The sequence below is a fragment of the Paramormyrops kingsleyae genome, chromosome 10, assembly GCF_048594095.1.
Source record: "Paramormyrops kingsleyae isolate MSU_618 chromosome 10, PKINGS_0.4, whole genome shotgun sequence".
NCBI lineage: Eukaryota > Metazoa > Chordata > Actinopteri > Osteoglossiformes > Mormyridae > Paramormyrops > Paramormyrops kingsleyae.
The window spans coordinates 12,852,433-12,865,908 of NC_132806.1; the positions used below are offsets into that span (position 1 = coordinate 12,852,433).

Below are 13,476 nucleotides of genomic sequence, written 5' to 3' on the forward strand. Positions count from 1 at the left end.
TGACAGGCGCGGAGTTGCCGGGAGTGACAGCGGCGGTGATGCCGAGGACGGCTGACGGTACCGGCGTCGGTATCAGCGAGGAGGAGCTGGGAGAGGCAGCGGCACCGGGCAGTAATGGGAGCACGACTAATAACTAGCAGCTACAGCGCCAGCGGCAGCCACTGGCAGCATGGGGCAAAAACGACCCCAGAATGGCCCCTGGACATTAGCATCCTTATTAAACACCCCCCCCCACCCCACAAAGCTCCTTCCCTCTCCCACCTTGATCGTCTTACTTGAACTGCACTCAATTAACTAGGGGGACGTTAGTTTGCCCCCATCTGTGGCATGCTGATAACTCATTAATACTGAGAGCAGCCCCCCAGCACCCAGCCCCCCTGGTCAGGATTACATAGCCCTAATCACACACACGGCTCCACCACCCCTCTCCACATAGAGAAACACACCACAAGTGATGCCTTCACAGGAAACTGCGGTTAATGTCATGCAGCAGGAGCCAGCCGCAGCCAGGTGGTGACTGGGGCGGGGCCCGTGGCCGCCCGCCTGTCTCTTTACGGACTGCCTGACGGCGCATTTGGCCGGGGCGTTGTCAGGAAAAGGCGTGCTGCGGAGCTCCTCGCCACTGGAGACTCCATGGGCCAATGACAAGCATCGGAGAGGCATCTTCCTGTCAGCCGTGCTACAGGACGCCAGAATGTTCTCTTCCCTTTACAGCCAGCTCAGGCTTTCACAAGACGGGGGCATTAAGGCAGCGAAGGGCGATCCGGACAGCAAGCAGAGTGATATATTTCTGCAGCAGACAGGTCCTCTGCACCCCCCCACCCCCATGTTGGCCTGTCTCTCAGGGATGGGGGCTGCACACACACACACATACACACACGCGCATGTACACACAGACACACACACACCCAGACACACACGCACACAAACAAACACATGGAACAGGACAGACACAGAGCCACTTCAGAGCCACTCGGAGCAGCACGTGCCGGAGCGCATTCCCTGGAACGTCAATCATGTGTCGCGTTGTGGGCAGTTGGATGGGCGTGGCCATGCCAGAGAGGGCCACTCGGCGAGCTCGTTAGCACTCGGCCTCGTTTTCCGGCCGATTCCGGCCTCGGCGCTAAACTCAGTCATTACTTATTCATAACGAGGTTCGATTCTCTGCAGCAAATGCATCTTTGTAGAGACCGCTTTCATGCCCGACCAATGGCAGCTCCTCTGGGGGGCGCCGAGCTGAGATCCACGCACTTTGATCAGGGAAATGAAAGTTCATTTTCAGATGCGGCTCTGACTGGGGGAGAGTGGGGGATTGAGGCGGGGGAGACCTTGCCGTTCACTTTAATGGGTTTTGAAGACTTCGGAGCACTTTCTGGACATCATGTCATCGCTCTGACACATTTAATTTTTTTGGCGCTCAGAGGGAAGTCAGAGATAGTGGAGGAAGAGTGAGAGGAAAAAAAGCACAAATAAATGTTTAAGAGGCTGGTTCCTGTGGGCTGGACCGCCCCTTTGTTCTGAAGCACGCTGCAGCTCTTCTTCCTCTCGCTACAACCTTCGTTTAAGATCAAACTTTGCAGGCTCCCAGCATTTCTCTCGGCTAGCTATCGCCCAAACCCGCTTTTGTTTTTCCAAACGCACACCCCCACACAGCTCGGCCTCATTGCTGAGAGGTCGTTCTGGGTCAAAATCGATTGCCAGGAGAACTTTGGCATTTTATCAAAAAAAAAAAACAGTTCTGCTCTGTAAATGGCTCTGGCTGGGAATTCTGGACCTGAATATCGGCCATTTGTGTGTCAAGAAATCAACCAAAAGGTCCCCCCCTCGTCCCCACCCATCATGAGGTCACGGTTTACAAAATAAGCAACTGGTGGCAGAATATTAAATCAAATCGGATGTGTTAAGCAGGCATTTTGCATTAAGAAAATGTGACGCAGTGTACACATCTGCTGCAGAGCCATCCCAGGCAGAGCTGAAGCTGAACTCCTAGTACCAGCATCACTCCGAGGATCTGCCATCGTGCCAGAGGGAATTCCCGATTATCCCACGAGGCCTGTACCAGTACAGGTACTGCTTAAAAAACACTTTTAAAAAAAAAAAGCTAAATATTTATGGAGAAACATTCCATTACAGACAGGGGTCACACTAAGGAATGCGAATCAATGACCCACTTAAAACAGCTACTTTTCTAACCAACAGATCCCAGTCTGCATTCCCATGAGTCTGACCTCGCAGATCCCGGTGTGTATTCCTGTGAGTCTGACAGTGCAGATCCCGATGTGTATTCCTGTGAGTCTGACCCTGCGGATCCCAGTGTGTATTCCTGTGAGTCTGACACTGCGGATCCCAGTGTGTATTTCTGTGAGTCTGACACTGCAGATCCCAGTGTGCATTCCTGTGAGTCTGACCCTGCGGATCCCAGTATGCATTCCCAGCCTGCAGTGCTTCCCTAATGTGCAGAAGCCCAAGCCCTCGTTAGCACTTTGACGGTGCATCCTAGAGGCGCCGTTTGCGAGGCTGACGTATGTGGTGCCACACCGCACTAATGAAACCGTGTTTAAAGCATAAAGAGTACCCAGAGTCCCTTTCATCAGCCACAGAGCTCGCAAGCTTGCTGATGCATTATACATCGAGCTCCGAGCTCACTTTACGCTGGCTTCATCTGCGCTATAATCTTGCTCTTCGATCGGCTCGCAATGCCTGTCAAAAAAAATTTCGCCACTGACCTTGATGAAATGAGTTAATTCGAGGCCCACAGACGCAATATGGGACTCGTGCTCGGAGACGCCGGCCCCCCGCCGGATATGGGACGGTGGGGGGAGTCCTCCCCTCACCCCATCTCCCATGGCAACATAGAAACTAGCACTGCGCTATCTGTCCCTTCATAGCGTACCAAAATAACACCGGTTTGAAAAGGAACCAGGCCAAAACACCAGACCAGCCCCTCCCACCGACCCATCTCCAGACTGGATTCGGTAACGGACACTGAATACTACGGACAACCTGTACGATTTCATATTTTTTGCACATTTTAATAATGAGGATCAGGCGTTCAGTATTATACGGCCTAATCCATTTGCATCAAACCATGTACAACTAACCAACTGACAGACATTTCAGTCCACTGTGCCAAATGTCACCCTGAGTCATGAAACTATTAAAAATAATAATGTCGATAACACTTACTGAAACAGGGATTTGCGTTCATTTTCTCAAACACATCTCAACTCTCCTAAAGTAAGAAAAAACACAAGACTTCTGAGCGATAGACAGACAACAGAGACGTTTATCTCCCGATGGAGGAACCGCTGGCCAGAAATGCGTGGACTGCTCTGGCTTTCACGAGGACGAGGAATCCCCGAGAGTACCCGCTATTCTGAAGGCAGATGCAGAACCCCACAGGAGACCAGACATAAATGCAGACAGCAGAACTATAAGCATATAAATAACAGGAGAAGTGTCACATTGATCTTACAGCTAAATGCAGGTAATTAAAGTCCCTCTGTGAGATTTGGGAACAGCGCTTTCAGACAAGCCAAATCCTGCAGTTTTATCCAGAAATGGTTCCTTTCATCCAAGGTGCCTCTTTTCCAGGTTGCGACGGTGCTGCCGGCCTCGCTCACTCGTGGGTGCTAGGGAGAGAACTCGCCCAGGAACTCACCAGAAAGAGGGTGCGGAAGTTGGCCAGGTCCCCGAAGAAGTCCTCGATGCTGACAGAATGTGCGTCGAAGGCGAAGTAGCTGCCCAGATCCTCGTAAAGCTTCAGCATGATCTTGTGCATGGTGGACAGCTTCTCATACTGCTCTCGCGCCTGTTTGCAGAAGCCGTGGGCGATGTCCGTTAAGGAAATACCTTCAGACACTGGCACCAAGGCAAACTTCAACTCAGTTTCATCTTTTAATGTTAAAGGCGGCATCCGGTTCAGCCAAGGACTGTAAACATGACAACGACCAGATAGTCTGTGGGATCTGAATCAACCAAAAGCAGAGTCACCTCAAGGCCTGTCTCTTTGGAGCTGAAGAGTCAACTTTTTAATCTTGTTTTTAGATCATTAATTATCATTGTTCATACACCACAGCACGTAAAAAGGAAATGTGTCCACTGCATTTAACCTCTATGTGGTATATTAGTGGGCAGCTAATTAACACCCCGGGAGCAGGGCGTGGGGGCAGAGTGCCATGCTCAGAGTACCTCAGGGGTACCTTGCTGATCAGGGATTCAAACCAACAACCTTTCAACGACAAGCATACTTTCCTAACCATTAGGCTACCACTGCCCCTGTAGAGAGCTAGAAATCTTTTTTCTCATCATATTATGTATTTAGAATAATCATATTACATACATGACATTATGAATACAAAATAACACCAATGCTATATCTGTTTTAGAGGACCAACAACAGGAGAGAATCCCAGAGGGCAGATGGAGGCAGCTCCATATGGGACTCGCTCACCAGTATTACACATCCTCACCATTACTGTGACTTCACCCCAGTGATAGAACACGCGGCTCAGCGAGCAAACGGCAAAAAAAAACAGAAGCCATTCCAGAGTTGTGCTTTCGACATCAGGCCTGCGGACCGCAAGCCTAAAATGGCTCTACTTCCAAACACAAAAGGTCAGCAGAACTAATATGGCATTTCAATGGCTCATCTCTCCAACGGCGACAGCCGGCAGGGAATGGAAATGCGTTTCGCTGGGGAGGGCCAGAACCAGAGGCCGCTGCAACAGCTGATTGCATTCATTGTCCGGTTGTTTGTCCCGGTTGGGATTTTCCTGAAATCTGATAGAGGGGGGTCTGTGTGTCATTTACAGAAGAGATGCCCCCCCATCCCCGGCCCAAGGCAGCACTACTGTTCTGCCTGGCAATCCAGCACTGCATATGGTTATGGGTTCGAATCCCAGGCATGCAAGGTGAATTTCTGCACGTGAATACCCATCGGTGCACGCATGGAATGCTGATCAGCGGTGCCATCCACAGGCAGGTTGAAGAAATGCACAGACATAAGTGGGAAGTATGGAGAATTGGAGAAGGCACTTCAGAAACGGACGCTTGTCTACCTTTGTGCATGGAAAACGTATTAAAGTGGCGTTCGGCTCTCAGTACAGACAGAAGAGCAACCGGATGCATCTCTCCTAACCCATTTCCAAAGACTTTTACCTCCCATCTAGTGCATCTCTGGGCTGGCAGCCTGTTCCTTTTTTTTTGGGGGGGGGGGGGGTGCTTTTAGCTAACCTCTAAATATCAAATTCTGTAGGCCTCTGTTTAGCCTAGTATAAATAACATGGGATGCAATCATATGGGGGGGGCACATGGAGAGAGACATGTTAAAGGGATCTGGCATCCAACACACTGGCTATGTCACGGTACGTCTCACGCTCAGAGCTCGGCGCTCGGAGGCAGCCTGATAGGCCGGGAGAAACGTCTTTATCCACACCGCCAGCGCCAGGGACAGATGTCAGGCAGTTTGCTACCAGGCTTACGGCCTTACATCATCTCATCTAATTATTCAATTAACCTCGAGAGATACCCCCCCCCACCACCAGCCCCCGCACAGAGGCGAATGAAAATTGCAGAAACAAGAGAGCGCTCTCGGAGTTCAAATTGGCCCCTTTGGAAGTTAGCAGTGTGTACACAAGTGTGGCGTGTCGGCAGCGAGGGAGACAGCCACGCTGAGGCAGCGGTCTGAACTTTACCAAATTAAATTCCCCGGCACGCCGTGGGAGCGCGGGTGGCGTACGGAGCCTTCAGCACGCGCTCCGATTAAAATCTCAAGGATCTTTCTGAGCGTTGACAAAAATAACGATCCTTGGAAAAAAAAAGCGAGTCTCCGTGCCTTCGGAAAAGTCTAACGGATGATAAATAAATCGAACAGCGCGGAGAGGCTCATGCAGAGGCCGGTTTTTAACTGCCGGCTTCCCCGGAACAGCGTCGCTTACGTGGGGGGACATGGCGCAAGGAAAAAGCTGATGCTCCCAGCGGATGGCAGGACTGAGACCAGGATGGCAGGACTGAGACCAGGAATGGGCCAGCGGGTCATGACAGGAACCTCACGCTAAGGCAGCTAATCGTTAGCGTACGTGGGCCGGAGCTGCGGTCCAGGCTCGCTTCTCCCATTGCCATGACGACCTCTGTGCAGCGAGGTCACTAGCGCACTGCGCTGGTGTCTGAGACGCACCCCGGCGTGTGCTGCAGGAGGCTGCCGCATTACCCCCCCCCCACCCCCCCCTGACGGCACGGCTCAGTGCGCTCTCACCTGATTGTAATTAAGTTTATCGCCTCAGACAAACTGCGCGGTGATTATTTGAGTTACACAATTGGATCTACTGATTGTATCTCGCCACTAATGAAATGGAAATGACTGTAGAGGGTCCCTATGAACAGGAAGCCTCCATGGGCTCTCCGGGAGAGCGAGTAAACACACATACACAGGTAGATGGCTAGGAGTCGCGGGGAGGCACCAGCGAGCGGGGAAATAAAAGCCAGAGAGATAACATCTCTTTAGAAGTTTCTCAGGGACATCTTCCTAAATTGGTACCTTGGTGCAGGTGGTCCACCTTCAGAGCCGGTCCCAGCATATTGGGGGTGGACTAGGAAGGCAGGCTGTCTTCACAGGACAAACTGTCAAACATCAGTGGGGACCCGAAGACTTCTGGGGACCCACAGTCAAACCCAACAAAGCACTTTAAGCACTCATACAAACGTGATCGATGTTGGACAGTGTGGCGGCAAGCAGGGCCAACCACTTTCATTACCCTAATTAGCCTCCCCCTCCCCCCGAGGGGTCAGAGAGACCACACCCAGGAAGACTGTCCAATTGCACACGTGTACGCCCCCACCAGCTGTTCACGTGCTTCCTGAAGGGGTCGTAAAAAGAGAAAAAGAGGCAAATTAAGGCAAGGCGACGGGCCCAGACAGCTGGCCTTGTTCGAGGAGCATGAAAATCGATCCCCCGCCACCCACCCGCCGCCATGATGGGGAACGGCTCCATCCACAGCCTCCCACCGTAACAACAGCGTAGGTAAGGCCTGGGGGGTCAGCTTGATTTCTTGAGCCACAGAAATTCATTAAAGGACCTTTTACTGTGGACTCTGTTCGGAGTGACTTCAGCTTAATGAAGTGTCAGGAAAATAAAGCGGGAAGAGGACTTCCTGTGGTCAAGGTGGGGGGGGGGGGGATGGAATTCCTGCCTGGGGGGCCCGGATCTTGGCCATTCACACCCAGAAAGGATCTGGGCTGGCCACCACTGACAAGCCACTTATTGTGGTCTTTAAATGGGCAAGTAAATAAAAATAAAAGATGGAATGTGAATATCTAGTGGGGGGGGGGACGTCATGCGGGGGGGCGGGTGGAAGTGCATAGAAGTAATGGAACCATCTCCATCGGAGACAAGGAGACACGGTGACTATTTTTAGCAAATTAATTTAAGGCTCTAAATAATTAACTGATAATTATCTGGCAATCAAGTTGAAGATAAAATGATCTCGGCGAGTTTCTTTAGTGGAGCTTTAAGGAGATTTATGGAGATGTAGGTCTCCAGTCGTCTGCTGGAGCTGGGGGGGGGGGGGGGGGGCAGGGTTTGGGAGTGCTTGGCGTCTAATGAGTGACGAGCAGTGGCACCCACACCATATCTGTTTGTAATATAATGTCCACCTAATGAAGAAACTAGCTGAAGCTAGGTAACCCCATCCCCTTGCCCCCCACCCCAGAACTTCTCTGCTGCCGAGCCAGGGGGTGGCCCACCTGCGGAGGGGCAAGCCGCTTAGCGCGTGTTGGTGAAATTGGCTCCGTCCAGGGCTGCCTTGAGAGGCGCAGCAGCGCGGCACCCAAACCGGACACCCCGCTTTACCACATGCAGGACCACCAGATGGCACTGCAGCTGGCATTCTACTGAAAGACAGTGAATAACCCTGAAGGTTTCCAGTTCAAATCCCAGAAGGGTCACGCTGTTGGACCTTTCAGCGGCCTTACTGAACCTGCTCCAGTTAACCTGGTAGACCTAAGTTAATTCAAACGCCCCCCCCCCCCACCCGTGTCCATCCCCACCCCCCAGATTCTCGCTACAGCACATCTGTGGAGGAGAACTGCCGAGACAGATGTTTACAACTTGTTGGGCGTAGACTGAAGTGCGTTATGGAGCGAGCACATCCTGCATTTCACGCTGGGCCCCTCCAGAAGAGACCCCCCATGCAGATAGAAAGAAGGCCAGGATGAGGAGGGGGGGAGACCCTGGGCGTCCCTCCCGCTGTCCCCCACTCTCCCCCAGAGGAGCTTCTCTGTCCCCAAGCCCTTGCTGTTCCTGCAGTCTTTCATCAGCATTTTCATGTAGAACCATCTGTCAACCCAACTCTATGAACACGTCAGTCCCTTTATCTGCCTGTCACTCTGTTTATTTATTTACCCCCCTCCCTCTGCCTCCCCTCAACCACCTCCCCCCCCCCCCCCCCCCCCTCATCTGTCGGCCTGTCGGCTGATGTCTAATTTCAGAGCGTGGTGCCTGCGTAGTTCCGGAGTCGAGGCAAAAACAGAACATGCTTTTTTTGATAAATAAATAAGCATCTTGTCACAGGTTGGAGGTGTTTGGTGGGAGGGGGGGGGCACTCTCCCACTGTCTTTAACCGTAACCATAAAACCTGCCATGGATTTTTTTCAATGCTCTTCTAAAAGCAACCCCTCCCCCCACATATGCAAATGGAGGTTTGGCTTTAATGAAATCCGTGTCAGGGTCACATCAGAATGTCACCATCACACTTTTCCCCAAACTGCTCATCCCCCAGGACTAGCCAGCGCCTCCCAGAGGTCAGCCTGCAGATTCCCCCCAACCTCGATTCAGGTCAGGGGAAACTGGCTCTATAAATGCTTAAAGTCCATATATATATCAGCGATGTCTTACATGGTAAAGCCCCTCGCAGAGGCTTTACCACTCTCAGCGGTACACAGACACCTCGGCCTTAAAACCCTGCTCACACGCACACAGACGTTTAGGAAGCTACTTTCTAAGCTGGAAAGTGCACAGAATCGAGCCTCATTCTGAAAACTAGGGTGGTGGTATCTACCCCCGATCTCACCGGCTAAGCCACTTGACGCTAAAACCTGCTGGTTCCGCAGCGGTGATCCCCGAATAGTGAGGCTGCATGTCACACACGTACCATGTTTTCGCGGAAGCCTCGATCAGGTAAATCAGGCTTAAGACTACTAAGGGGCTGTCTATAATTTACCCATACGGCTGCGTGACGCAGACAATTGACGCCGAGAGCCAGGGCTTCCAAACTAGGTCAACTCCTGGGTTTAATCTGCTTTTGACTCCTCGGTGCAGCACAAGTCGGAATTTCGCTCATGTCAGTGTCAACAATTCTGCGGCGCGTCTAAATATATCCGGACGACGTGCTCACGCTGTCAGGCGAACAGAGAAGCGTGGGACCAGACCTCCTGGCTGTCCCGTCTGCCGATCACCTCCGCATGACATGTGAAGTGCTTAAAAAAAAAAAAGAAGCAAAAAATGACAAAAAACAACAACAATAACAGCAGCAAGGGAGGCAGGCAGGCAAGCAGGCAGGCAAGCAGGCAGGCCGCGAGACAAAACCGCTCGGAGATTATGGAAGCTGCCGGAATCCTGGAAGCCGCAGTGAAGAAGATGATGAAACACCCAGTGCATTCTGTCCCATGTGTCTGCGACGTTTAAAATCCCACTTCCTGTAGAGAGGGCTGCCCTGTGGATGTCATCTGGAGGAAGGACCCGCCCACAAATTCCATGTTAGTGGTCAGGCCTGGAGAATCGGGGTGGCTCTGATACCGACAGAGGACATTCAAGGGCGTTCTCCGTCAAACACCCTCAAGTATTAAAGCAGATGACCCCAGTAACATAAGCACAACGTTCTTAATTTAAAAAAAAAAAAAATTACGCAGGTAGCAGGGGGCTAAAGCAGACAAACAAAGCCTGTTAGGGCTGTTCTGTTGTACCCTTGAGCAAGGTTGGGTCATTGAGGAAAAAAACAGTGCGCTTGGTAAATGGGTTAAAAAATGGCCTGCTGCTCTGGTAAAAGCATCAGAGTGGCAAGAAAACAACATCTACAGCTGTACTGCTAGGAACAGCCTGTATACGTTCTGTACTATTCCGTGGAAGATATGGACCAGCCCACCAAGCCCCTTCCACAAAGTCTTGCCCATGAAGTCCTACCTGTGAAGACCCAACTGTGAAGACGCACCTATAAAGGCTCATCCACAAAGCCTTGCCCACGAAGTCCTACCTGTGAAGACGCACCCATAAAGGCTCACCCACAAAGCCCCAACTGTGAAGACGCACCTATAAAGGCTCACCCACAAAGCTCCAACTGTGAAGACGCACCTATAAAGGCTCACCCACAAAGCCCCACCCTCAAAGTCACACCCACAAAGCCCCAACTGTGAAGACGCACCCACAAAGCTCCAACTGTGAAGACGCACCCTCAAAGCCACACCCACAAAGCCCCAACTGTGAAGACGCACCCTCAAAGCCACACCCACAAAGGCTCCCCGCCAAAGCCCCGCCCACGAGGCCGGACCACAGATCTTCACAGAGAGGGCAGAAGCCTAACAGGGCCAAAGAGGAAAAAGACAAAAAAGAAAACGAGTGAAATCGACACCGGAGGTAGGACTATTCAGGTAGAAATTAATTTAGTATCAAACGTTTCTTCCTGCTCTTGGAAAAGAGGAAGGAGGTGGAGAGACAGGAGACTCCTACAGGATTAAGGACGCATCAGGCAGGTGGCAGAGAGCAGCCCCTGGCGTGGGGCTCCCTGTATGGCTCACACAGCCCAGCCCTCGTTAGCTCTGTCGTTTTCAGGTTTATAACGATGGCTCTGCACGAAACAGCGCCGCCCAAAATGCCGTCGGCTGCTACAGCGGCATGGCAGCCTGTTTACATGACTTTCTTTTTCCACTGCGGGGCTTGTTCTCCGAGGCAGTGTGACGTGCCGCTGTGCGGATTTCCGCCGGGGACGGTGCCGATAAGGCTCACGGTGCCACTGCCCCGCCGAGCCTAGGAGAAAAGGGAGGAAGGAAAGTCAGCGGAGCCCCGGGAGCCGGGAGGAGCCGGGAGGAGCCGGGAGGAGCCGGGAGGAGCCGGCAGTGTCCGCGCGTACCATCATTCCCGCTCCCTGCCCCTCTGCTTTCCGGAACACTCAGCTTTTGCTTTGGGCCGGCTGCCGTTCAGCAGCGGTACTCAAATGAGGCAGTCCGTCCCCCCCCCCCCGAAAAGAAGGAGCGCTCCAGCAGGACAACATCATGTGGGTGCCTAGACAGAGCACCGACGGGGGGGGGGGGGGTCCTGTGCATCTTAATGCATTTGCCTTCAGTCATTTATCTATGGCCGCACATTCCATAATTGCAACGTTAAGTTTTCGACCCTATTCTTCACGGAGGCCGAGTCAAAGCACAGAGACTCTGATCATGGGCCCCCGGTTAGATTTACTCTGATTTGCACTGATACTGACTTGCGGTGACTCCTGGCTTGTGTCTTTGCTAGTGAGCGTCTGGCCCGGGGATTTACGTTGATCCCATCACACACACACGTAGGCGAGATTACAACACAAAATATTATCAGACATCTAATACTTTCTTCATCCACAAATCAAACAGAATAAATAAAACAGGCAGTGCAGCCTGACACCGGTCAGGATGTGGGTTTGAAGCCCACTCTGTCTGGGGCTCCTCCACGCTCTGTAGTTTCCTCCTACAGCCTAAAGAGACAGTGGACCAGGGTCTATATGGAGTGTCCTGTGCGATAGACCCCGTGTCACACCTCACTACTCATTCCCAGGGCATTCTGGGATATGCTCCAGGCAGAGAAATTGATAGAATGGAGAATAACAATAAATATCTTCAAACTAACTGGTCCCAGACATGAATGGGGTTCTTTATAAAGAAACAAAATGAGGATGAAATCAGGTTAGCGTAGACTTTATTCCTGAAACACTGCCACAGTGCCTCTGGGAGGCAGCCAGACCCCTGGGGGGGGGGCACATCCTGGGTATCTGTCCCCAGCGGGCAGTTAAAACTGTGCTCTAGATGTATCGACAGCACACAACAGCAGAACAAAGACCTCCATAGATCTCAGTGAAAGCCAGCACAGGCTCCGCTCCCACGTTCCTTCCGCTTAGACACTCTGTACATTCATGCCCAGGTACGGATGGGTCACATGACAGGGCAATGCATGCCTTCCGTCCAATCCATCGCCTCCGCTCTAATTTCAGCAATTAATGGGGACAGGCTGAAGCGTGCCGTGTGCCGACCCGGAAAGTCGGCTCTGTGAATAATGAACGGAATTAGCGGCGAGGCGGGCGGGGATCGTGCAGTCAGATCACACAGACCCAGGACCCGGCGGGGTGGGGGGGACACAGCATTAATCATACCACCCCCCCCCCCAACGTCCAGGTAACAAATGACGTGCATTATGGTGCCGGAAATGGGTGCCACAAAGAATCTGCTGTCAGCCCCCCCCCCCCGAGGCACGCCAGAGAAGGAGAGCGAAAAAGGGTTAACACCGGACTTCTGAGGCTTAGCGGAACTTAGCGGAAGTTAACGGGAGAACAGAAAGGAGGGCAGGAGATTCAGTGAAGCTCCCCCCCCCCTTCTGTCAGTCGGCAGTGGGCATTAACGCAAATCTCTCGACTGCGCCTGGAAAGGAAATCTGCATCCCGCTTGCCGCTGACACACTCCCTCTGATCCCCCTCTGCGGCAGGAAGTTCTCCCATTCCGCTGCCCCTCCCCACCGCCGCCATCCTGCCTTCCCATCCCGCCATAAGGGCCTTTCATTTTGGGACGCGATCACAGTTAGTACTGTGCTGCCCATAGAGTGATCCTTCCTGCTCTGAGTGGCAGCCGGGATTAGGATCAAATCCCAGCCATAGGGAGACAGTGACACACCTTGAGTCTCTTCTAAGTCGGATTATAAGACCCTTACCCTGTAACGCTGCTGTTTTGGAGGCTAATTTACAACCCACTAAACGGCAAGAATCAGCCCAGTCATCCAGGAACAATAAAGTTTTGATTTCCAGAATCCCGGCGCTCGCTGCTCTCTGCGCTTGACTCGATGACAGTATTTAATATGATTACAGACGGATGCACTGCCGAGATACTGCTGCAGATAGACAGTTTACTTGTAGGAGATCACCAGATATTGTTTGAGGATTACAGTATCTCACAGGAAATCAGCGAGTTTAACTCCATGCATGCACAGCCGGGGTGGGACCGGCAGGCTTATCGTGAGCAGGGGGTCGCCCCGCACATGTTCACACAGACCACAGAGATGTGCAGGCACTTTAGTTTTCTGTACATCACTGTGATTGGTCAATTAGACAGGAAAAAGAGGGCAGAAAATTATAAAAGAACTGCTGATTGGGGGATAGCGGTCACATGTACAAAGGGACCAATGGGAAAAGACAGGACTTTATGAAGGAGAGCCCTGGGCTGGAGAGCAGAGACTGGGCTGGAGAGCAG

The 13,476-nt window shown here is 52.1% G+C and overlaps 1 protein-coding gene across 3 annotated transcripts in view; it reads right to left on the reverse strand.

Annotated features, from left to right (window-relative positions):
- Positions 1–13,476, reverse strand: part of diaph2 (diaphanous-related formin 2) — a 277,431-nt gene that overhangs the window by 42,295 nt on the left and 221,660 nt on the right. For all 3 annotated transcript variants that reach the window (XM_072717314.1, XM_072717315.1, XM_072717316.1), the window contains one exon: positions 3,662–3,826. In XM_072717314.1, coding sequence (XP_072573415.1) covers positions 3,662–3,826 — 165 coding nt within the window. The remainder of the gene's footprint in view (positions 1–3,661; positions 3,827–13,476) is intronic.